The sequence below is a fragment of the Hermetia illucens genome, chromosome 1 (genome assembly GCF_905115235.1).
Source record: "Hermetia illucens chromosome 1, iHerIll2.2.curated.20191125, whole genome shotgun sequence".
Lineage (NCBI taxonomy): Eukaryota > Metazoa > Arthropoda > Insecta > Diptera > Stratiomyidae > Hermetia > Hermetia illucens.
Genome location: NC_051849.1, coordinates 138,880,548 through 138,906,498, shown reverse-complemented (window position 1 = coordinate 138,906,498; position 25,951 = coordinate 138,880,548). Strand labels below are relative to the sequence as shown.

Here is a 25,951-nt window from a genome sequence, read left to right as displayed (position 1 = left end):
TTTTGACATTTGTAGGAAAGGTGAGGAGTGCGGGGGGTTGAAAGTGATCATTTTTTTAACGGACCCATTCTCAGAAACTACTCAACCGAAAATTCTGAAAAAAGTCAAGAGACTGCCGCTGTATAGTGCCTAGGCTTCAAAATACCCTCCATACCGATACGTGTTCAAATAAAGTTAATAATAGTACATTACTACAATTTTTAGTAATTGGCAGGAAAACCCCCCTTAAGTTCCTTCTAGAATCACCAAATTTAGTGAAAATCGCACTATTACTAACAAAATTATAATAGGTCAAAACTGTCCCTTCTTTGCAAGAATTTGAATGTCAATATCACTTGAAGGTGGATATTCTCACGCATTGTAAATGCGTTCCTGCCGTCCTGTAAGGACGGCAAGATGAGAAGGGGGCACGACAAGAGGAAAAACAAATGAAATTCATGGAAGAGGTGAAAAGACAACAAGAAGAGTCTAGGAAGCAACTAGAAGAATTTGAAAGACGGCAAGAAGAGAAGCAAGCACGACCAGACGAAAGACAGGCAAAATTTATGGAAATATTCAATCAACGGTTGGAAGAAATAATTAATGGAAAGGAGGTGAACGAAGAACAAAAGGAAAGCACTCAGGAGGTAGCGTGCCGAGAGAATGAAAAATCGCAATATGAAGGTACTCCAGAAATAGTAGAGCAAATAGCAGAAACTACAAAGCAATTGCGAGATTTCCCTGAAGAACCTCAGGAAAGAAAAGAGGGACCTGTAGTGTGTCAGAACATGAAGCTAGTGCTTCAAAAAGTAAGTAATCAGCAAGGGAGTATACAGAAGGAAGTGCTGCAGCATGGGAACGCCAATGAGATTCCAAAGCCGATGGAAGAGATGGTGCAAGAAGTTGAAAAACGGCAGGAGGAAGTTGGCAAGTTGCAGTCCAGTCAGGTTATTCGAAAATCACAAGAAGTGATCAGTCAAGAGGTGACTAAAGAGGAGCAGCGAAACTGCCGAGAAGCAGTAGACCATGGAAAGGTCATAAGTGAAGGTGTAAAATGGCAGGAGGCCGTGCGAGAAGGTACGAAACAGGAGGATGAAATTTGTAAGCAGAGTGAGCATACCTGGCAGGACAGTGCAAAGCCGGAGGGGATGACTATTCGAGAAGTGATACGTCGGCAGATGGAAAGTGTGAAGCGAGAAGCGATTGACAAAAAGATCTTGAGCCCATTCAGGATAGAGGTGGCAACAGACATATGCTGGATGGAAAGAAATCTAGCAACAATTTACGAACTCGCTTAGTGACTTGAAGGCAATGGTTCGCCGAGTTGTAAAATTGATGAGCCTAACACTTATGCGCACTTTTAGAAGCGAGTGCATGACTGGAGCAGAGGTAGGAATGTACCTCCCATTCATATGAGCTTACTTTGTGTGGTATTGACGAATTTATATGTTATGATGGCTATCATTCATATACGTTTTAGAATGCATGGAATTCATATAAAATGTAAAAGTTTCACTTTCTATAACTTTGTTAATAATAGCTGGACTTCCTTCAAACTTCCCAAAGGTATTCCTTATGCAAGTGTACTTCTAGCATGAACCAACCGGCCAAATTTCTGAGTCCTCACTTCCCTACGTTTCGCTCGAGATCAAATATGGGGCCATTTTCGAAAAGTACCAAAAGTAAAAAAAAAATGCACCCTCCTTTCGCATGTATGGGAAGCCCCCTTTTAAATTTAACACAACACACTTGCTGCATGTAAAGGGATCTACAAACCAAATAAATCGGGTGTGGCAGACAGACATAACTCGATTCTAATAAGATTTCATTTCACACAAAACCTTGAAAATGACTAGTTGTGTCTGCATACGGAGTATTAATTAGTCATTTTTTGAGCTGTTGTTTGAGCCTGTCGTTATTACGATTTTTTGGCATTGTCCGAATTTCAACTTTGCATACGAAAATAAAGTTTCTTTTGTTTCTTGCCCTCAACAAGGGTTTATTTTATCCTTTTTCCTTGATTCTTTTTGCATTCTATCCAACAGACGGTACGTAACGTTCTTGTAAAAAAAACAAAAGATTACAGCTTCTTTAATTCCATTTCTGAGCACTCGTGTGGTTCGGATGACAGTGTCCGGATTTCACTTTTGCTTCCTATTATATATACAATCCACCCATTGAATTAATGCGGTTGTTTTACTGCGCCATAAAGAACAAGTAGCTTAGCTGGCATGTGGCGTTGGACGCTGGAACAAAAATACGTTTTAACCAAAATATTGGGGCACAATTGTTCTTTAAGGACGCGATGCGACTCCCCCTTAGCAGAATAACCAAAATATTGCGGAACAGGTAGGACCCGAGGGTGGTTGACATATTCAAATGGTTATCATATTCAAAAAAGTTTCGCACTTTTAAGGATATTTCAAGCGGAATTATATCCTCTTTATAATTATCCTACGAACTAGCGATTAGCGAAGCAGGTGTACAGGTGGGCATTGAATTAAGTTTGATGTTGATTCGTTTTCTCATCCTCCTGAGGAGGAATTCAGCCGAAACTTCCGCCTTTTCGACATAAGCTCAATGAATTAATTTCTAATGTTCTAAAATATCTACTAGCAACCTGTATCGATCTAAATAATTCGATAATTCTACATTTTTTTCATTTATTTTCGATTTCCGTTAATAACGGAAAAGTATTATTCAAATTCGAGTCACTTTCTTTGTGGAAATGGAAAAGGGGCTTAGTTGCTTCTCGTCACGCACTTATTTGTGGCAATGGCAGTATTTTGGTGTGGAATTTCCAGAAATCTGGAGGAATATTAAAAACCCGTGAACTTCCATCCAATTGCAGGTGTTCCCCCACTGCACACTCCACTCCCAAGTACTCCGTGACTTTCGGCACGACCGGTCCCTCGGTTGTTAGTTCGACGGCCGCCAATGTTGATTCCCAAAATTGCTCGGGAAACATTGCCAATTGACAGTGTTTTCACGCTTGCCGTAGTGTTCGCTTCCTGGTGATGTCGGGGAGCTTTTTCGAGGCCTGTCGTTGTGGAAATACCTGCGGGAAGAGCAACTAGTCTCGGAATACGCAAGTGATAGGTGTCACGCGAGTTTCGCGAAAGGGTGGATTCATGACAGAGGCTGCTGTCTGAGCGACGGGGGTAATAACCCCTGGGAATATTTTCGGTGACAGTCGCGCACGGTCATATGTTCCATGTCGATTTTTCGGTCAGCTCGGGAAGGTGGTGTCGAGACGTATTTTCCGATTAGAGTGAAGTATTTGGTTGCGTGAAGATACAGTGCCGAGTGCTGGTAGTGTTGAGGTTGGTCCAGACCTGGCTGCGGACTCGCGGGAGGTGTCGGTTTTCTAGGTGGCCTGGACCCTTTCGCGCGCAATTTTACGTTGCCAGTTGTCATTTTACGAGCATTTGCCCATCGCACGGTGAGTAGAAACCCCTTTGCCCGGCCAGTGAGCCAAGCGCGAGTTGCCCGCGGGCCAGGAGAGTGGTCACGCTCCGCAGTCGCCGTACGTGAATATGTGTCAGTCCAACCAGAAATAATTTCACGATCCCGCGCCCGAGACCCACTCCCCAGCTGCAGGCTCTGCTGCTCGCCTGTCACAAGTGACCCAAGCAAAATAGTCCGAAGCCAATTTTCAAGTGTGATAAACTCTGCGGACCGCCACCCCGCCCGTGCGCTGCCTTGTGATGTGAATAAATTTCGTGTTTGTTTGTAAATCGATTTGAAAACTTGTACGGTGCGCGACGACGGCAAGGAGTTATTTTCGGTCGTCAGTGAAATTTCCTGTAATATTCGCTTTGAACTCTGGGCGACGTTCCGAGCGGCGCTGATACTCAAATTGCGCAACATATTTGCCGGTATGTAGTCCATGTAGCCCCAAAGATGTGTCCCGTGCCCCTCCTCCCGCGCCTGAAGGCCTCGCTGAGTGTCCTGGGCCTTCGCCCCGAAGGATGTGCTCGACGGCACGGCTCCTCGGCCACCCAGCTTGCTGCCCAGAGAGCGAGAATGGCCCAGAAATTCCGATTATTCACGGCTGATAGTAGTGGACGTCTCATATCTGTCCGCGAATGGTTCCCAAGCTTGCGAAAAACTTAAATATGCTACGAACGGGCAGATCGGATGCCTGTTCGTTTTCCGTTTTTATCTATAAATTGATGGGAATGCTTCTCCCAAATTTGCACTTAGCACAAAATTATTTCTTGGCGACGATGAAAGCGTGAGTCACTGCCGAAGTCGCCAGGGCAGCGTGGAGACAGGCTCGGATTCCTCGAAGAATTCCTAAAAATCCGCGGAGATGGGGTCCCTTCCCACGATGCCATCATCCCGACCAGTGGGCATCGTTCCGCTGTAAAAGGGTCACTAAAGGCGTTCAAGTACAACCAGACGCGAAACGACCCTGGCGAGAACAGCGCAGCGCGCAAAGAGAGAGGAATTCGTCAAATTTTATCATTTTGTGATTATCGACGTGGAGTATTCGTTTCCAAGCGGTTTTTTCTGTTCTTCACTTTTGGAATTGTTCTGCAGTTTCTAAGTGGAGCGTAAAATGGGCAGTCATCGAAAGGCTCATTGAAGTGGCTATCAATCGAGGGACGCTAGCCAGAGGCTATTTTCCGAGTGCAATCCCCGAGTCGCCTTTGCGGTGGGGACGAAAGTCTCGTGACATCCGACAGGGACCAGCTCATTCCCAATGCCACCGATCAGCTGCTTCCCCAGAATCAACATTTCAATGTCATTTGTCATTTTTGCTGGTTTTTCTAGCGGATCAGCGAAATGCAACAATTCGGCGTGGCTGCATGACTCCCAGGGATTTTATTGGAGGCGGAGAGTGAAAGTATCTGAAACCAATCAGCCGTTGTGGGGCCAGCGAGAATGAGGGAATGATTCATTGGCTGCGTGGAGTGGTGCGGGGAGCGAATGTAGGTGGTTGGGTTGTGATTCTCTTCTTGCTCGGATATTTGTTGGCAGCAGGAGTCTGTCATATTCAAATAAGGAAATTCAAAGCCAAAAAACCAATGCAAAATTTCATTTAAACGCGACTGTTAGACCAAATGAGGAAAAATGTTCGTTTATGTAGGGCGGATTGCATCATGTTTAGTCTGGAAATTTAAATGATTCGTCCGTGAGGAAAAGGACGAAAGGAATCAAAAGCTTGGATAAAGTCTAATTTGAGTTTCTTTACAATAGTAGAGATCATGTGGAATGAAATCAATTTCGACTGTCATTGTTCCTATAACAAGTGCGGAATGTTGGTTTCGGGGGTTTTGCGCATACAAATCATACCATTATCTTTACCCACCATCTCAAAACTACCCGGTGATACCATTGAGTGATAGCAGAAGCAGTCGCCATTGCTTGAATTTTCTAACAAGTGCAATGAAAACTTTGTTGCAATTGGGTGCAGTTCTATAGATGTGTCAGGCAACAGGTCCCAAGCAAAAATCTTGGATTGTGTGAAAATAAAGTGAATAAATCTGCATCCAAGTTTGATTTGAAAGGGGCTCTTCGTGGCAGTACAAATGGTGAGAGCCATATTTTTTGCCAAAGCGCAAACGAGAACCTTTGAAATTAAAAGAATGACTGGAGTGTAGGCTTTCGCTTTTTTTATATATGTCCTATCAAAGTTCACTAAGGTGATTAGTCACGTCCCCTGTCCCCTACGCGTAGATTTTCAGTTCGGTGTAGGTCAGAGTTCGCTAATCATTAGATTATATTGTATACATCCAGCGCGTCACTCTAGGGTAATATCAATGCAGTCTGCAATGAGTATTGACACCCCATATACCGACAAAATTTGTGAGCGATTTTACTTCACCATCTGGCTATGAATAAAATCCAGCTCGATAGGCTGTGGTGGACGGTGAGGATGATTCAGCCCGGAAGGTCTGCAAGGATAATTATCTATGGTAGGAGAAGAAAATTTGGGGCAGTCTTTGCCTTAGATGGAATGATGTCGCAGGCCAGGACGCCAGAAAACTTTTAGAGTTATCGAATTGGTGGACCTCGGCGAAAACCGGAACGCCTGCGATTAATGCAGGTCTAGTAGGCGGGTTACCAATTGTTGGAACTGTTGATGATGGTGGTTGTGTGCAGATACTTCTGCATTGTGTCTATGTGCCATTTACTAGTATTCCCTATGCTGCAAGTTGCAAAAGTGCTTCCATCTCAAGGATGGATGTATTCCTTATGGCGCCCGTATTGCAGAGGCTAGTTTGTGAGGCTTTGAAAGCAGGATAAGTTCCATTGAAAATTAGGTATTGCTATGATTGGATACAGTCTACTGTGGGTGATTTAATCGTAATTACCTAGTTGAGAGCATTGTAGATTTCTGCAAGTTCACTGCCTTGTCATTCTCGTGATGTGTCCTTTTTGGAGGAGCCTACGCTAAACTTGCTTAGGTTCAGTTTGCCGGTAGCAATCTTCGAAATTATGTGCATAACATTCACATCGGTTTCGAAAAACCATAATTCAATTAGTTCCTTTTTTGGCTAGACTTTCATTGGTTCTTCCCCAGCCAGATTTTACTTGATTCTTCTACATATCACTTCCACTTTGTGCAATCAAAGTGTATAATCATAAAAACAATACTTTAACGATTTCTCTGGGAAATAAATAAACAGTCTCTCGGTCACACATATTTGTAGCGAATGTGTAAATAATTAACTACATAAGTTTGTTCGACTTCAAGTGATAGTTCCGTTTCGATGTAGATCGCTAAATACTTCGCATTTTTAAGGTTTAGTGTGAAACAAAGCCTTGTTAAAGTCGATTCAATGTCTGTCTGTCACGCCCGATTTACTCGGAAAAGACAGAACCTATTGTCACTAGATTCGGTGCGAAGTTGTGGTCTGCCTTTGAGTTGAGTTTAAAGGGGGCTTCATTACAATTTTTTTACGGAATGTTGCCGTGTGGGGTATTAAATAAAAGGGCTCTACTAGTTCTTTTCTAGGGAGAGTGAGGGTTCCAAATATGAGCCACAAAAAATGGAACAAGTCTTATTCTCACAAACTATCCGATCCAGACATCTGAAAGAAATCACACTGATGATGCATCTATATGAAATCTAGGCCACAAAATATATCCCATTGCGATATCTGCGTAAATAAAGTTGTTAATGGTATATTACCATATTTTCGAAGGTTGCACGAGAACAACCACCCTAAGTTCATTCTAGAAGCATCAGGATAAGTGATAATATTAATTCTGAAAAGTGTGAAGACAATCCAATTATTACCAAGAAAGTTATAAAAAGTCAAATTTTTGCCTTCTACGTGAATAAGACAATGATCTTGCCAGTCCACATGTATTCCTCGGAGACTTGGGTTCTTAGCAAGAAGAATTGCGAACTCTTGGCCGCGTTCGAGAGAAGAATCCTTCGAAGACCCCCTACATGAGTATGGACGATTCCGTAGCCTATATAACGACGAAATCTATGAGCGATACCATGATAAAATCCGGCTGAATAGGTTACGCTGGGCGGGCTACTTAATCCGTATGGATGAGGATGATCCAGCCCGGAATGTCTATAAGGGCAATATCTATGGTAGAAAAAAAGACAAGGGAGGCTGCCTAAGATGGAGCGATGACGTAGGTCAGGACGCCAGACAGATTTTTGCACTAAGGCGTGTATGATATCATCATCATATAAAGTGAACTAACATGCACAACAGTGTAATAGTTTGGAGATATACCAGGGAATATTGTGAATTTTTAGCTGCTCTCACACAAGTTGAATACAAAACCTTTATATCCGAAGCGTCAAGTTTCCTGTATTCCGACTTGTTCCATATTCGTAGCGATTGTTAATAATTAGCTTAAGTACTACATAAATTTGCTTGACTTTAGGTGATAGCTCCGTTACAATGTAAACGCTAAACACTTCTCATTTTTAAGATTTTGTGGAAAACAAAGCTTTATTCAAATCGGTTTACTGTTTGTTTTTTTGCCTGTCTGTCACATACACTTTGCCAGGAATGGTTGTACCTATTAACACGACATTTGGTGGAAAAGTGGGGACTGGGAACAGACACGCATATAGGGAATGACAGAGAAGAGAATGCAGACATATCAAATGAAAGGTTTGAATTAATACTTTCCAAGCCAAGACTCAATTTTGAGGTCAGTTCTCCATTGAGGGGAGGGGGAAAGTTTGAGCGGGATTAGTTACATACATTAGGGGCCCAGAAATCACTCAGCCAAAAAATTTGAAAACAATCATGGTTATCCATGTGTGTGGCATCTATAATATTATCTATTCTGATGTCTGCTAAAATAAAGTTAATAATAGTATATTTCTATTTTTTCGAAAACTGACAGGAAACCTCCCTTCAGTTCATTCTAGAACAATAAAACTACAGTAATGTAGGCTGTAATATGGAGCAGCATCATACCATTACCAACACTCATAGGCACAATTGACCGCCCACCTTTTATTTCTTTCAATTGGCTGAAATCATCAAATGCAGGGGATAATTTATGAGAGATACGTCGAAAACTACCTTTGAGGTGTGCCGGCCTCGGTCAAACTTGAATTCGGACCACATTAAGATACTTAGTGTCGGATCTTGCGGTATGGCGACATGCGTTGTCAAGCATGAATCTAAAGTTGTCGAAAATGATTGATATGTCATGGTCTTTAAGAACATCTTCTATGTATCTTTGAGCGGCCACATCGAACACAAGATCATTACGAGCTTCGTAAGAGATATTTCCTTAAACTATTATGTGGAATCCCTGGTAATCTGAAACAGAATAAATCTTTCATTTTGGCGTACGTAGACACGCTGACGTCCATCTGCATCTCTTTAAGGCTATTCTGCTTTCATCCGACAACAGGACGTCCTTCCATTTCTTCACAATCCTTCTCTCACAAAAGAGAGTCTAATTCTACGGTGTTATGGGAGCTGTTGTGAGAAGACGCGAGCTGCGTGAAAAGCGCTCAGATTTTGTTCTGCTAGGCTTTTTCTAATGGTACGCTCACTCACACTGACATTTATCTCCTCGTCTGATGGCAGCCCGTATCGTTGTACGAGGTATACCGAATGTACGAGCGATGCGACCTTATCTGTTCGCAGGGTCAGCTAAAACCACTACCCTAGCAGCACTAGCTGCATGTGTGTCATTTTTTACAATCACAAACAATAAGCAAACACTACAAACTCAAATTAAGCAATATTTGCACACTATAGCTAGGGAGGCTTAATAAAGTAACAAAACTGTAACAATGTCAAATAACGACTAAATATAAAAAACCCGTCGGTGACACAAATTTAGGAAACGAATTAGCGATATTAATGTTTAATTAATTGCAAAAGTACTCATTTGACAAAATATAACAATTGATAAACAAACAGAGCGACGAATTCTCTAGGTAAGCGGTTAATTATGTCTATGAGTGTATATGGTTACCCTTCACCCCTTGGTGTGGTATAGTGCATTCACCTCACATATGTGCCATCGTTCGCGGTTATCTAAAATGCCCTCCAGCAAGCAAATCCCGCGCCCGCTCTGATAATAGCTATTGGTTGCTCCGGAATGCCTCTCCTACGTGTGCAAGTGAAGCGAAGATCTAAATTCCGCGCACTGTTTCAAAATGATCCGTAAGGTGTTGATGTGGTAAATGCGGGATGATCCGAAGCGAAAACCAGCCTGCTCTCTGTCGTTTAAACTTAAATTGTCACACTCAGAGCGGCTCCTCTTTGCGATATTGACGATCATCCCCTATCACTCTCTGGGCAAGGTCTCGGATTCTCAAGATTTTCGTACTAGTGGAAGCAACAGATCTGCCGCCAAGCTTTGCGGTTTGAGTACATTGATGGCTTCTCTTCTGCTTAGAAGAATAGTCCGTATCCGCATGTTTTATCCACAAGAGGAAGAACCTCACCAGTGGTGATAAGGTTAAGAACCATGGTGAAGTGTTCTATCTATTCTTTCAGTTGCCCTTCACAGGACCATTGAAAGATTTGCTACCACATGCAAGCTCTTTCGTAATGCGGTATACAGCGCATCTGTGTTATCTTCAGCTTCCCTGACCAGCGCAGCAATAGCAAATTCTCCCTTGTTATGGCAGGTCAAAATTGTCTTTTTGCCCAATCTTAATCGGTGGGTTCTCTCTACATGATGGCACCATCGAAGATCCTTTTCCGGCAATTTTTCTACGAAGGGTGCAGCCTCATCGATCGCGGATGTTCTCATTCCTGACGTGATCCTAGCATGTTTTGATACTGATGTACTACTACTTCGTTTCGTGAGGCGCCACTTATTGTTTTTTTTGTAGAGATAACGATAGATGGCAGCAGGACAAACGAAACTGCGCCAGTTAGGGAGTGCCACTTCATGTACAGTAGTACTGATGTGTCAAGCGATTTCATAACCCAACTGCCTGAAAGCGAGAGGCCACTTCCTTGATGAATCCTGGTGGAGACGAAGCATTACTTCGAACTTTACTCTTCGGATTGTGGTAGTTCCGTAGTTGCGGGATATCATGAGTGCGACTGTCAAGATTGTGTTTGAATCTTCATGAAGACGCTATAGTCGTTGGCAGGCGCTTTATAGGTGTATCGAGTAGTTACCAGAAGGCGCCTTTGTCGACATCGAGATGACTTGTGTGTGGTGCGTAGGTGGCAAGAAAATGAATTATGCGGGCAGTTGAGGTGCGCTCCATCAACCGGTCATCAAATCTCGACTTCTATAGTGACACAATGAAAGCTGTTTCAAAATTTGCAGGTTACTAGTTCACAAATTTATATCCCATTTAGTCGCGTTTTGCGATTGAGACGGGAGGGAGAGGGGGTGAACAGGGAGAGTAGTATTTCCTAACTTCGCAATGAATGAATTAAATATTATTTTTATCGTATTTTCTCTGTTTCTTCTTCTCCTACAACATAACAGATCGATGCCAGTTCTTGGTCTCCCAAACAATTAGCCGGTGGTGCTACTTCGTCCTCTAATTTAAGAAACCTAGCAAATCTTAACTAGTCTTATCAAACCAATTTATCTAGTTCATGGCATCCCTGGAAGTCATCGTTCTCTTTGTACTTTTACCTTCATAAGTTATTTTTGATTCGTTTATACTTGCCACTTTGTTGGATCGTTTGGACTAACAGAAAAAGGTGGAGGCATTCAGTTTATCATATATGGAGTACAACAGCGCCCTCTTTGACTAGCTTCGCTTAGCCCACAATTCGTTTGTCTTCACTAAAGCTTGTTTCGTAATACACATATCGCACATTGGAACATAGGATATTCCAAATTAATGTCTTATGGTTTTTTGCGCCAACGTAAAGCAATAGACTTTGTTCGTAGGCATGTTGTTGTCCGTTATCAGTAAATTTATGTAGATAACACTGTTCACCTGTTCCAAGGTGTAGTTTTCCAGTGTTATGTTTTTGCTCTGCTTTTTCTAGACTGTGTCATCGCTTTCATCTTGCTTATTCTCAGGAAGACTGCTCTCACGGTTTGCCTAGTTTCTTCAATGCTCCTCAGAATAGGATTTGGATCCTGCTAGAATGTTAAAATCGTCTGCGTAAGTTATTATTTTTCTGTTGAGTTGAGTGCTTCCCAGATCGTTTAATATTTTCTGTACTATGCCAGATTGAGATTAAAGAATTTTAGTCCATCCTCGTTGTATTAGCAATTGGCTGATCATTGGTTTGTCTATTTGCAAATCTCTTCAAGTATTCACTAATTATGTCTGCGGTGTAAGCCTTATCCTCCTTTCAATAATTTTAGACAGAACATTATAAATTGTTCACAACAATGAAATGCTTCTATAATTTTCGTAGCAGGACAAAGTATTATCATCATCAACGGCGTAACAACAGGTATCCGGTCTAGGTCTGCCTTAATAAGGAACTTCAGACATCCCGGTTTTGTGCCGAGGTCCACCAATTCCATATCCCTAAAAGCTGTCTGGCGTCCTGACCTATGTCATCGCTCCATCTCAGGCAGGATCTGCCTCGTCTTCTTTTTCTACCATAAATATTGCCCTTATAGACTTTCCGAGCTGGATCGCCCACCGCAACCTATTGAGCCGGATTTGATCCACAACCTGACGGTCATGGTATCGCTCATAGATTTCGTCGTTATATAGGCTACGGAATCGTCCATCCTCATGTAGGGGGCCAAAAATTCTTTGAAGGATTCTTCTCTCGAACGGAGCCAAGATCGGGCCGGGACAAAGTATGCTGGCATAATATCCTACGTTCAGATGTCATTGAAGACCCCATGGAGTATTGTTACTTTTTGCTTTAACAACTTCTCTCGAATCCTATTTAATTCCGGCAGTGGTTCCTTTCTAACCGTTTGTAACGCACCCTTGACATCTCCTAGTGTTGGTGAGAGGCAAATGCTTTGCCTCAGCCACTTCAAGGTCGGAGATTCGAATTGTGTTTAAAAGTCCCTCGAAGTAATCAGCCCATCTATTACTTATCCGATGTGTAAATGTTGTTGGAGGTTGAAATATGATGATCTGATAGGGTATCTTAAATATTTATTTGTAAAACCTGGAGAGCTTGTGGTTTTTTCTTCTGTATAACTTTGCCGCTGTTTATGGTTCATATATAGAATTTATTGGGTTCATGACGTCTGGCATCCCTCATCGAAGTTTGAAGCTCTTCTGCGTTGGGACTCATGGTCTCCTCCCGTCTCGTTCAGAGCTTTGGTCTTTGGATACCTTCAAGTCGCACGTCCTTCCCGTTTTTCCAGCTCGATCCAAACCTATGCTTCTTTTGAATCACAACTATTATAGCGTTCGTGACAGTCCTCCTTTCTTGCGACTTTTCAGAAATTCGCAGTCACTTCAGAGAGATTCTTTTCTCTGGTTGAGGTAGTGTACCTCATTTACTAAAAAGGGTATCATTCCCGCGATTACAAGCACTACCTCACCCGATGCTATCCTATATGCGTTGCACCCCCTCAGTGGCCACCGGCATGCTGAACTCACATAGTTGTCCATTGCACCCTTCCAATCTGTAGTCATGTACAAAGGGTAGCTTTCATTACACCCACGATTATATTTAAACCTTGTGATATTAGGCATCATTCTTGCTACTTTCTCTCACGTGGAGAGAAGACATAGATCGCAAAGAAACTAAATGGCAGCTCGTTGTACATTGTATGATATTTACCCCTCCAATGATCACAGCTCGGTAGAGTCGATTAGTTCAACAATACACTAACTTGCTGGTGACACTTCTCATCAGTGTGCTGGAAATGAAGCATCTAGCACTAGTTCTCTCAACACCACCAATCTGCGCTTCGATGACATACCACACCAAATATGGTGTTAAGTCCCTCAATCCTGAAAAGCATAACATATGGAGAGGCGTTTCTAGTGACCCCACTAGGCTGTATTCTTTGGCCATTGTTTTTTCATGTGTTATCGGAGGTGCCTCGAAATCCGTCATGTTATCCTTTGTCTACATATCTACTGGAAAGAAAGCCACGAATAATTGCTAAAAAATCCTATACCAAAACCCCGGGGTAAAAACAGCATTTGCACTTTTATTACTCCAAAATGTTGCTTAATTAAGATTAAATCAAATTCCATATTGTTCGAAACAGCTCTACATATCGAGCGAACGAAAAATAATCAAAGTCAACATAAGATATTGGCACACTTATCGCTGCAAAATTCACAGAAAACCTCAATTCAAACATTCTATCAGCGAGCATTGAATTAAAATGCTCAGGTTTTCTTGTTGTACACAGGTAATCTATCAATCTGATGGATCATTTACCTGCGTTTATCGATATAATTAATTTCAACTTCAGGAAGAATAGACGATTCAGAGGGTGGGCCGTCAGTAAGATTTCTTTGGAATTATAACCGGAAAAGTTGATCTTTAGTTTTAGTGAAAATACTGCAATTATGTAGAGAAAGTCGTTGCATTTCGGATACTTCTGTGATTCACTTGGAAGTGATCCATCAACACACAAGACGGACGAGTGAAGGATTATTGGACTTAGCGCTCAAAGTATATAGCCCGTCCCACTGGGATACGCGTGTATTATCGATTAGCATGTCAAACAAAGAACTTTTTCTACAAACATACTTGGGTATTTATAGATACTGTCTCACTACATTTGGGAGCAACGAGGGTTGTTAATTAATTCGGTATCCCGACGGAATTGATGACTGATTAGGCCGACCCTGACCAATTCCTGAGGCCAGATAAAAGCAACAGGATTACCATCGAGACCATTAAACATCAACAAGGGTCTAAGACAAAGGGATTACATATCATGCATCCTCTTTAACCTGGCCCTGGAGAAAGTGATTCGCGATGCATATGTAAATGCGAGAGGCACCATCCTCTTCAAGTCACCTCAACTACTGGCTTATGCTGACGATATTAACATTATGGAAGAACAACCCGAGATGTGCAGTATACCTTCATCCAGATCGAGCAAGCGGCGCGAGATCTTGTGGTGCAAACTAAGGAAGGCAAGACGAAGTACATAGTGACAACATCAGCGCCAAAAACCAAAAAACCAACAACATTGAATCACATTGTTCACACGGTAAGAATGAAGATAGGAGACTACACCTTTGAGATCTTTGAAAATTTATCCTATCTAGCATCGAAAATCACAACCGATAACAGTTATGACGGTGAAATCCGCGCACGGTTGTTGTCAGCCAACAGAGCTTATCTCAGCTTACAAAAACTGTTTTGCTCGAAAGATCTCACCATAGGGTCGAAGTTCTTACTGTACAAGACTCTGATCTTGCCACTTCTTATGTATTTTTTGGAAACCTGAGTTCTTATCAAGAAAAATTCCGAACTCTTGGTCGCGTTCGAGAGCAGAATCCTCCGAAGCATTGTTGGCTCCTTACATAAGGACACACGATTCCGTAGCTTACACAAGGCCGAAATCTTTGAGCGATAACAAGTCCGTCTGGTTGTGTATAAAATCCAGCTCTCCGGTTGTTGCGCCGATGATGACGATGATGAGGGCTGTTAAAATTCGCATTATAATACGTGTCCGCATATTGCAGTGATCGCTATTTCATTCAAGGAATGAAACACCATCAGGAGTAATAGGCGCCTTCCATATTTTGCGGACGAAGATGAGCAGTTTGCATTTGACGGACTTGTAGACACTGGTAAGGTCTGTTTTTCTGGGAAGGATGTCAATTCTATTTATGATAACGTTCACTTGCCCCTGCCTTGTCGTCGCCTCTATTGTTCTGAGTGCTGTTAAGGGAAACTCGCACCGCGTCCTTGAAGAACTATTGTGCCCTTCTGGGTGCTGCCCGACTATCAAAGAAAATGAGCAGCGCCTTGTGGTAATGGAGAGGAAAGATATTGCACTGGACCAGTCACATAACACGACAATTTCATCCGAGATGAAGGGATTCGCGCTAATGAGAACTTAGCAGCTAAGAATGGTCTGAGTATCGAAGTGTATGGGAAACGACGAAAAAGGACAAGCGACACATTTACTTAAAGCATATAAGCGAGCTACTTACAAATAGAATCGTTGTCTCCTTTTTCTTTAGCCTTTGTCTTGTTCACCAGCGGGGTCGGCTCGTCGTGGCTGGTTGCGCCATTTTATCAAAGCTGTCTGTCTATTGTCCGAAGCAGATACCGACTTTTGTCTGTCTGATGTCTTAGATGAGTACAGATATTTGTTTTTCTGTTGAAAAATAATTTCAACTAACAACGAAACCAATGCTATTTTCTCTGCTCATGACAACCAATCCACAAATTTGTTTAGTTAAAAGGTGAACTAACCAAGCTAAGCTAATTCGTGAAGCACAAACGACAGTGCTCATAATTTCATGATGATTTCATATAATTGCAGGATTATGATTACGGTGATAATTATTGCACGATTACATGATTGCAACCGTAATCATGGCCTGGGATTATGAAATGGCGTAATCATCTAATCGTGTCCATTTCCACTTCCACTTAGAATCATCATAATGGTAATCATAATCATGGTTATGATTTTGGCCAAGAATGTCAAAAATGCGTTCAATAATGTTCATGGTATGGCGCTTTCCAGAGCTTAGATGCGATGTCGCCAGGTCCTGTTGCTTGTCCGTCTATTTATTTTTACATAGGAAATACACAGATCCTTTCCTACCTAAGTCGCCAAGCTTCCGGTTTCCAGTTTCTTTAATGGATCGAGGTGTAAATCTTAGAGGACGTTACCATCTCAGTTTGTAAAACGTGAAACTCACTCCCACCAAAAATGACGCCTATTTTCGCGGATTACCACGTAGTATTATTTTGTAAAGATAATTCTACAATAATTTAGACTGTCCCTATGATGGTTGCGGCGGTCGAGAAGGCTGAGCGCAAAATTCGTGAATCGAATGCGCCAGTTGAAGCTCTGTTCGAAATACTATCCAATACCAAGTAGTTTCCAATATTTACTCATCTGTAGCTGAAGACATGGATATCGCATTCCGTCAATCTATAGCCATGAACAAGCTACTTCAGGTACCTTGTCCTTAATAGCCTTGTAGACTGCATTCCCGCTTGATTCTGTGTTCGAGAGTCCTCTGTTTGATTTCTTCTTCCTTTGCACTAGTTTCCCCATGTTCTTTTCTAACTCCTGTAGCAAACCTTGACTGACGAAACGCACCGCTTTTATCGGTTGAGACCTCATGACAATCTTTTCTAAAATTAGAGTTACAGTTTGTATTACTGAATCACAATGATATTTTTTCTGCCTGAACCGCGAACCGTAATCTTAGGCACCTCCTCTTGCATATTTGTTTTGTTGCTACGGGTATCCTTCCCATAGCCACATCTTGAGATTCCTACAAATGCATGTATCGAACGTTACCTTATCTCTTTATTTGTACGAATGGACACGCTTGACGGGACATCCTGTACGAGTTTACGTCATGCATAAAACGAAAGGGTTTCGGTCTTGCCTCACAGTCGTTATCTATTTAGTCCGTAACTGAATCGCCATTTTTTTTAAGAATTCATTTTGTTGAGGGAAATCAACTGCCAACATTTTGCCCGGACATTTAGTATACAATCTGCTACTGTATACTGTATCTGTTTAATCTGGATAAATTCCATACCTTGAGGATGTTAGCACTATCTGCAATCAGAGTACGTAACATCACTACGAGAGCGTTCTTAAGTTAATTTTTTCCCATAAGCAAAATTCATATAAAATTGTGGATGAGACACCCATTTATTACGTAACATAACTTTAGATTGGTGAAGTCAGCCTTTTTAGCTATGAATTATTTGAACTAATAGGTTTTATCCGAAGGAATGGTTCCTTGGGTGAATTTCGTTCATATCATTGTTGTTGTTTATTATTAGTGACTCTAGGTAGACAAAAGGTTCCCTTATTCAAGGTTGAAGTCGTCCAGTGTCATGTTTCCATTTCCATTTCTTCATTCTGGTTCTAATTTTCTTCTCTTCTTACTTATTCTTGCGCCCTCTTCTCGCTGTCCAATTGTCGTCGTAAAATTTGCATCGTCTTATAATGTTTCTATCTTTTGCGTGTTACCAGCATTTAGGAGGTTTTATTAAGTAGGGTGTTTTATAACTTCTAGCGTTTTCCGCTCTACGTACTTCAAGCTGAAGGTGAACACTTTTGGAGCCAGCCCACTGCCTCGTGCAAGCTCGAGATTTCCCTTGAAGCTGAACTGCAATATCTTTAGTTGTCAGACGTAGTGAAAATGTTGTAGAGGATTGGACCGAAAACGGGTCCTTACGGTAATCCCGAGGTTACAACTATAAATTGGAAATCTCGTTCCCGACGCTACCATTAATCATCGGGGCGTTTATATGAAGGACGACGGAATCCATAAGGGCTGCATCTTGTCATCGATAATTTTTCTTCTCATTATCAGTGGCGTTCTCTATGCGTCTTGACTATTGAATGTGTTGCTGATGGTATATGCTTATTCTTTCACAGAGTAACAGACTTTGGTCAAATGACTTCACATTTGAAAAAGAGTTGGACTGAAGATAAACATAAACACCAACAAACCCAAGGATTTCAGTCTGACTTGTCACCGAACTCGTCCTAATTGTATTAATGGGCAGAATATCGACGGTTTTGATAAATTTGTAAATCTAAGAAGTGTTGCTTTTGCAGACGGCGTACCAAATTTGATGTCGCTCATCGCATTAATAGCGCTTAATCTATAAATTTACTAATCTTAACCGTAACATCAAGTTGAGACTGTTCCGCACCAATGCTCTCTTTGTGGTATTATGTGGGAGTAGTACATGGAAAGTGATCGCCGCTGTTACTCAAAAGATCCTTGCATCAATGCTTGGTCAACGTACGGATTAGCTATCCGTGGCCGTGTTGATGAGAAGGCAATGGATAGGTCACACATTAAAAAATGGCGGCAACTCCACTGCGGATTAAGCCATGCAATGGAAAGTAGAACACTACCTAAAACTATATGGAGTAGAATAGTGGATGAGCTCTCAGAAAATCGTGGAGACAGTGGAAGGGCCTTACGAGGAAGCGAAAACGATGGCGCGCTACATAGGAATTGATGGCAACCAAAGCAAACAAACTGACGGTTAAGAGCAATATTTTTGAAGCCGCAGTTCTGGAATTACCCGGACGTCCATACTGTCTCAAAAATGCACCCAATTTTTGAAATAATAAAAACTTGTTTCTTTTTCGTTGCTAACAAGAAAACTTAGCACTGATGAAGGGAACAAGTGGTTCCCGAAATATCGGTATTTGCAAGAATAAATATCCATAGCAACGAAAAAGAAACAACAAGTTTTTATTATTTCAATTAATTAATCGTTGGAAACACCGCATAATTTCACTCAGACCCAACTTTTATATAAGAAAAATGGGTTTAAAGGTTTCTTTTTGGTGAAAGATAATTTTTTCCTAGATGCAATCATTTTTACTACTTTTTATAGCCATTGTTGACTCAGTTATTAAAAACTGCAACTTGATAGTGATTTGAACATAGCGAAGTTGTGGGAAACTTCTTTATGACGAAGTTAAGAATTTCGTTATGCCAGCTGAGTGCTCTTAAAGCTGTGAGTTGTGATAAATTCAAAAAAATTGCCAGTCTGGGGTTTCCGTTAAAGCATTCTTTGGTAAAAAGTAGCGAGCCTATGGGACTTTACGTAAAGAAATGATATTCCGCAAAACCTTTCACTTTCGTAGTATCCCTGCAGATTGATTTCTTGTTCGTAGTAAGGACGAAGTTGCGGGATTTGGGTTTCCGCTTTAGACTATTTATGTGGGGCTGTTTGACCCATCTGCTAGTTTGCGGAATATTCTCTGCTATGTGGTCTGCTATGTGTCCCAGATTATTATACACATAAAATTTATCCCAGAGAAAAATTCTTTGTAATTAGCACTAGATTTACTTCGACTTTTATGGGGATTCCGCTTGAAACTTCTACTCTAAATCTATCTTCTCTTTAGCTATAATATGACGTTATGTGGGAGTGAGTTCATATCTACAACAAGTTTAGTTATCATGTGTGTAGCAATACTGATGGCATTGGTGATCAAAATAATAGCCTCGTAAATTACTCTGTCCGATAAGTTAGAGGGGCTCGCTATTTTTTTGCCGTTTATGGACCTGGAGTTCGAGCAAATGCTACGGGTGTTTCTATAGTCAATAAATACTGATGCTAATTTTACTTTGCCAAATCACAGAACTGAATACCTATGTTAAAATTCAAAGGTTTCACAAAGATGGGCTTTTTTCAGAGATAAACGGTTTTCTTTCTTTTGTTCTTTCAGAAGTGAACCTATTCCCCTATGCATGTTGCAACATCTTCCGATGTCGCGGCAGTTTTGAACCGACTTTAATGCCAATGACATCGCGCTGTTTTCGAACTTTTCCGCAGTGGGATGTTCCACTCTTTGTCCAATTTTGACCTATGTTATTTCACGATGTGACGACAGGCAGCGAAACGTTACCAGTCCAACTTTTCGATTATTTTGTCATTTACCAAAACGTGATATTGTCAAATATTAACTCTGTCTCGGTTTCTGTTGAAAAGTACTAAAAAACAAGAAAATATAGTAAGGTACTGACTGACTTCAAAACGTCTTAAAGCACCTTAAGGGGGTCATCCCGTGTGTCGGATCGGCGGAATCGGTTTTCTTTTTTTGACATCAATTATATCTAGATATAGTGTAGAATATATGGGTAAACTGATTTTTTGATATTCGGAGTTGTTTGGAAATTATAGTGTTGAACACGTGATAAGTCGTAATGAAGCTCGTATTTGTCGGTCCGAATGACCTCGCTAAAAGGACAAGAATTGAAGCCAACGCTGAACATGTGTTTCTTCAAGAAACGTAAGATTTGTGGATTAGGTATAGCAGACTAATAGTCAGTTAAGGTTTTAAGGCTAAAAATCGCATTCTACTTTTTAAATGCGTTTTTCTCAAAACCGGATGTTGAAAAACAGCTGCCACCATAGCCGAAAATCTATCCAACGAAATTCTTTGAAATTTTCACGACTTATTCAGAACATATTTCTACGGTCCGCAAACTAGGATAATTGCGATTCACTCAGTAGTTTTTTTTATTCATTAAAGAAGCCTTAAAAAACACCAAAATTCACAGAAAAAATTTAACACGTCACCAAAAATTTACCTTTTAATATTTTTTAATAATCCTAGTTTGCGGACTGTAGTTAAGTCTTGACGTTAAAATGCCGTTTACTTTTTTTCTTTAAGATGATCGTAGCGCCCTCTAGCGTGGCAGCAGAAAAACACCTTTTTTTGGAGATGGGTGTATAAATTGCTCTGTATTTCAATAACGAACTATGCGATCGGCCTGGAAAAAATACCATGCACGGTCAAGATATCAATAAATCTATGATGAAAAATTCGTATTTGTATCTTCATCCAGTTCTTCACAAAAAAATTCTTAAAAAAGCCAAAAAAAAACAACCTTCACACGGGATGACCCCCTTAAGTACTAAAATGTCAACACTGTTCATTATGACAAAGCTCCTTCTCATGTTGCTGTTCGGGTTAAAAACTATTTGGAAAATAGCGACTGATAGCGATCTATGCAAAACGCTTTGACTGGAACACGATGCACTTCACTAAGGGGGTCAGAAATTGGCTCGATTCATTCTTGCCTTCAAAAGATCAAATCTTTTTCCACGACAGAAGCTCAACATTTCTGGTAGGAAAGGTTTTGTGTTTCCTTATGTGAGGAACTTTGAATGCATGACAGTTCCCCATGTACATAGTTAAAAATTCAATTATGCCCTGCTTTTTAAAGAGCCATGAAAATAGTCAATTTTATACTGTCTGCACTGTTCACTGAAAGCACATTCAAACAAGTCGGGATACCGGAAGCTGGGCGCGTCGAAAGTAAAGGCTTTGCAGTTATCTTATGTGAGGAACTTTCTATGTACGATTTTCCTTTCGTACATAGCTAAAAATGCAATTGATCTAACGCATCTTTACGCATTTAGACTTTCCTCCATGCACAAGAACATATATACATACATATATGTATGTACTTGAAGTAAATACCACTGGTGCTAACGTATGCATATGCCTATTCTATTGAACACACATATATATACATGCATATGGCTGCCTCGAGTAATTCATACTTAAAGCCAGCTAAGAAAGGAAAACTAAAATGTTATGATGATGACGTCATACACGTCTCAGAGTGCAATAAATTTACGTGAAATGCAAAATGTTGACGATCTATAACTTTGTAATTAGTAGTTGGATTTCATTGATATTATCCCTTATAATCGGCGAATCTTATATTTTCTGGATGAAATTAAGGGGTGTTCGGTCGGGTACATTTCCAAAATATGGTAATATGCGATTATTAACTTTATTTGAGCATTTATCGGATACCAGAATGTCAATTGTCATTTTTTCAGATGTTTTAGCTGGAAAGGTGCGACTGAGAACGAGATCTGTTTCATTTTTTAGTGTACACATTTTAACCCCGCACTACTGGACGTTCCACTCAATATCAAATGAAAGAACCCTTTGATGATCTTATTATAAAAGTACTAATCGAGCTCTTTCATTTGAAACTCCACATGACCATATTCTGTGAATAGAAAATGTACACCCTCCTTTCGCATGTATGGAGAGCCCCTTTCAAACTCAAAGCAAAGTGGCGCCATATTATGAAGGGATTCACTGGCCAAACCTCCTCACCAAATTTCGTGAACTACTGTTTCCGAGAAAGTTCAATGTGAGAGAGAAATAGGCATTGAATCGATTTTAATAAGGTTTTGTTTCATACAAAACCTTCTGTATATATGAGACTTTAGAATTTCACTCGTATGTCAATTATTCTCGTTAATTGCATGGCTTAAGATGCAGTAAATTCGTGCGAAATTAATAAATTTAAACTGCTATAACTTTGATAGTGATACTCGGATTTCCATGGCAATCTGATGCACGACAATGTCCTTTATGCTGGTTCAAAACTTAGTACTCCCAGGATGAACTTATGGGGGCTTTTCCAGTCAATTCCTAAAAGTTGATAATATACTATTAGTAAGTTTATTTAAGCAGATATTGCAATGGGACGAGATCTAGATTTTATATAAGCACATCACCCTGATTTTTTTGTAAGTTCATTTTAATAAGGTTTTGTGTAAAACAAAAACGGATCGAATTAATGTTTGGGATATGGATCGAACTAAGTTGTACCCCGATAGATTTTATATAAGCGGAAACTATCCAAATCCGTCTATTATCAGTGGTTTTAACTATTGCCGAAGTAGTAAGTTCGGTCGCGATTTTAGGAAGGGATCCCCTAGTGGCTTGGTCGTAGAAAATACGTGAATTGGCCAAACGTTATCACCTTTCTCACTGTTTTCAAGTTGCAATAGTTTGGTGTTTCTATTTTGATTCTTGGCATTCTTTATCAGGATCGCTTCGTGGACATTAAACGCAACTATGTACTATAGAACAATTCTAGGCAACTGTCCGAAGTTCTGATATTTAAAACACTGCACATCATCAAGTTCTTGACTCTGTCCGGAGTGATCTCATAAAGGGAAAAGTTTTAACATGGTTTTCAATGGACTCAGCAAAAATAATGGTCCTATCTGCCGTTGTATCTGCAAAATCCCCCTTAAGTTCATTCTGGCATCACGAAGCAACAACGTAGGGCGATGGAGCATAACCCACCAAATTTAGTGGAAATCGCACAATTACTAGCAAAGTTATAGGAGGTCAAAATTGTCGATTCTTTGCAATCTCAAGACTTTGAATGTCAATATCGCCCGAAAGTGGATATTCTCACATAATATATGCATATATTAAGTGCTAGGTACAAATGGAACAAAAGCACACTTAAAAATCTTTATAAAGGAAATACACACAATCTTTTATATCTGAAGCGTCCAGCTTCCGGTTTCCGACTTGTTTTTCATCGTCACATACCGTCGTTTCCTTTCTTTCTCGCGTTGGGGACGCCGATTGTTAAAATGTAAGTAACTAGGCACATGTAACAAATGTCGCTATATGAAGCTCGAATTCCAGGAATCCATCCCTTAATTCACTGATCAACTCCACCATTTGCTCCTGGTGAGTTTCATTCCGTGTATCATCATCATCAACGGCGCAACAACCGGTATCCGGTCTAGGCCTGCCTTAATAAGGAACTCCAGACATCCCGATTTGGAGCCGAGGTCCACCAATTCGATATCCCTAAAAGCTGTCTGGCGTCCTGGCCCACGCCATCGCTCCATCTTAGGCAGGGTCTGCCTCGTCTTCTTTTCCTACCATAGATATTGCCCTTATAGACTTTCCGGGTGGGATCATCCTCATCCATACGGATTAAGTGACCCGCCCACCGTAACCTATTGAGCCGGATTTTATCCACAACCGGACGGTCATGGTATCGTTCATAGATTTCGTCATTGTGTAGGCTACGGAATCGTCCATCCTCATGTAGGGGTCCAAAAACTGTTCGGAGGATTCTTCTCTCGAACACGGCCAAGAGTTCGCAATTTTTCTTGCTAAGAACCCAAGTTTCCGAGGAATACATGAGGACAGGCCAGATCGCAGTGTTGTACAGTAAGAGCTTTGACCCTATGGTGAGACGTTTCGAGCGGAACTGTTTTTGTAAGCTGAAATAGGCTCTGTCGGCTGACAACAACCGTGCGCAGATTTCATCATCATAGCTGTCATCGGTTGTCATTTTCGACCCTAGATAGATGAAATTATCAACGGTCTCAAAGTTTTATTCTCCTATCCTTATTCTTCCTGTTTGACCAGTGCGGTTTGATGTTGTTGGTTGATTCGACTTCACCATATATTTTGTCTTGCCTTCATTGATGTGCAGCCCAAGATCTCGTGTTAATCGCCGCCTGTTCGATCTGCAGGTAGTTTATACGTCTCGGGTGGTCCTTCCCATGATGTCGATATCGTCAGCATAGGTCAGTAGTTGGGTGGACTTAAAGAGGATCGTACCTCTTGCATTTACATCAGCATCACGGATCACTTTCTCCAGGGCCAGGTTAAAAAGGACGCATGATAGGGCACCCCCTTGTCGTAGACCGTTGTTGATGAGAGTGATCCTGCTGCTTTTAACTGGCCTCGCACATTGATCAGGGTCAGCCTAGTCAGTCTTATCAATTTTGTTTGGATACCGAATTCCCTCATGGCCGTGTACAGTTTTACCCTGGCTATGCTATCATATGCGGCTTTAAAGTCGATGAATAGATGGTGAAACGGTTGTCCATATTCCAACAGTTTTTCCATCACTTGCCGTAGAGGGAAAATCTGTTGCTGATTTGCCTGAAGTGAAACCTCTTTGGTATGGGCCAATGATGTTCTGGGCGTATGGGGCTACCCGGCCTAGCGAAATAGTGGAGAATATCTTATAGATGGTACTCAGCAACGTGATACCTCTATAATTGTTGCACTGTGTGATATCTCCCTTTCTATGTATGAGGCAAATAATGCCTCGTTGCCAATCGTCAGGCATTGATTCGCTGTCCCATACCTTGAGCACAAGTTGATGAATCACTTAGTGTAACTGGTCACCTCCATATTTATCCAATTCGGCTGTAATTCCATCGGCTCCTGGCGATTTATGATTTTTTAGCCGATGAATTGCACGGACTATTTCTGCTAAACTTGGTGGTGGCAGTGTTTGTCCTTCGTCTTCAGTTGGCGGGACCTCCAACTCCCCGATGTTCTGGTTGTTCAGTAGCTCATCAAAGTACTCAACCCATCGTTCCACTATGCTCATTCTGTCGGAAATGAGATTTCCCCTTTTTGTCTCGGCAGGATGGGCATCATTCTGTGTATGGAGCTTGATATTCTAGTTCAGGAAATCGGAGCCCTAGTCATTATCAGGCATCGCATATTAAGCCATCCTCTGGGCATTATCGATCTCCTTACCTTGCGGCCTTTCTAACCGCAAAATGAATCATTGATTTCTTAAATATAAACCGGTTTCGTCAAATATAAAAACTTTATTATAGAACACAGAGATACTTGGCGTTTTTTGTTAAGAAACGGAACCTAGACATGTGTGCCCATAGTGCCCCGTGTTGTGTCTGCGCCGAATGAGAAAGAGGCGGTTGCTAAAAGTTAAGCAAAGATTGCTCGATCTCCAGTTAATTCTCCTTGAAGAGACGAGACGACCTACTCCACTGACTTCTTCAAGCAAAAAGGGGGTCCAATTTCGGAGACCACTTCTAAATTGCTGTAGAGATATTTGGTTTCGCATCTACTGGTACGAAAATTGAGCCTGCTGGGTTCAGTAAGGACCCGTATCACTAGCAATCATGATGCTCAGATTCTGCTCACAAATTCAATTCGTATGAACCGTGTGACCAGCTCTACACGACAGGAAGTCATGTTAATTCCCCTAAATTTTTTTCTCTTCATTTTCCACCTTGAAGTACAGGATCGAATCATGGATTTGATGCAACTCCCAGAAAAAAATATAAGGCTTTGGTAAATAACGGTATTAAATGCGTTTGCGCTTCTGTTTATTGGTTTA

At 41.2% G+C, this 25,951-nt stretch overlaps 2 protein-coding genes across 3 annotated transcripts in view; both read left to right on the top strand.

Moving 5' to 3' along the window:
• Window positions 1-428: 428 nt before the first annotated feature.
• On the top strand, window positions 429-13,679 carry LOC119646130 (vicilin-like seed storage protein At2g18540). The gene is made up of 2 exons (XM_038046483.1): window positions 429-1,080; window positions 13,561-13,679. The coding sequence occupies exons 1-2, from the start codon at window positions 429-431 to the stop codon at window positions 13,677-13,679; spliced, it is 771 nt and encodes a 256-aa protein (XP_037902411.1).
• LOC119646569 (GTPase-activating protein skywalker) overlaps window positions 2,947-25,951 on the top strand; it is a 189,383-nt gene continuing 166,378 nt past the window's right edge. The window contains exon 1 of one of the 2 annotated variants that reach the window (XM_038047055.1): window positions 2,947-3,421. The gene's annotated coding sequence lies outside the window, so the exon portion shown is untranslated. Of the gene's footprint in view, window positions 3,858-25,951 lie in introns of both variants that reach the window. The other variant, XM_038047056.1, reaches the window with a different exon arrangement.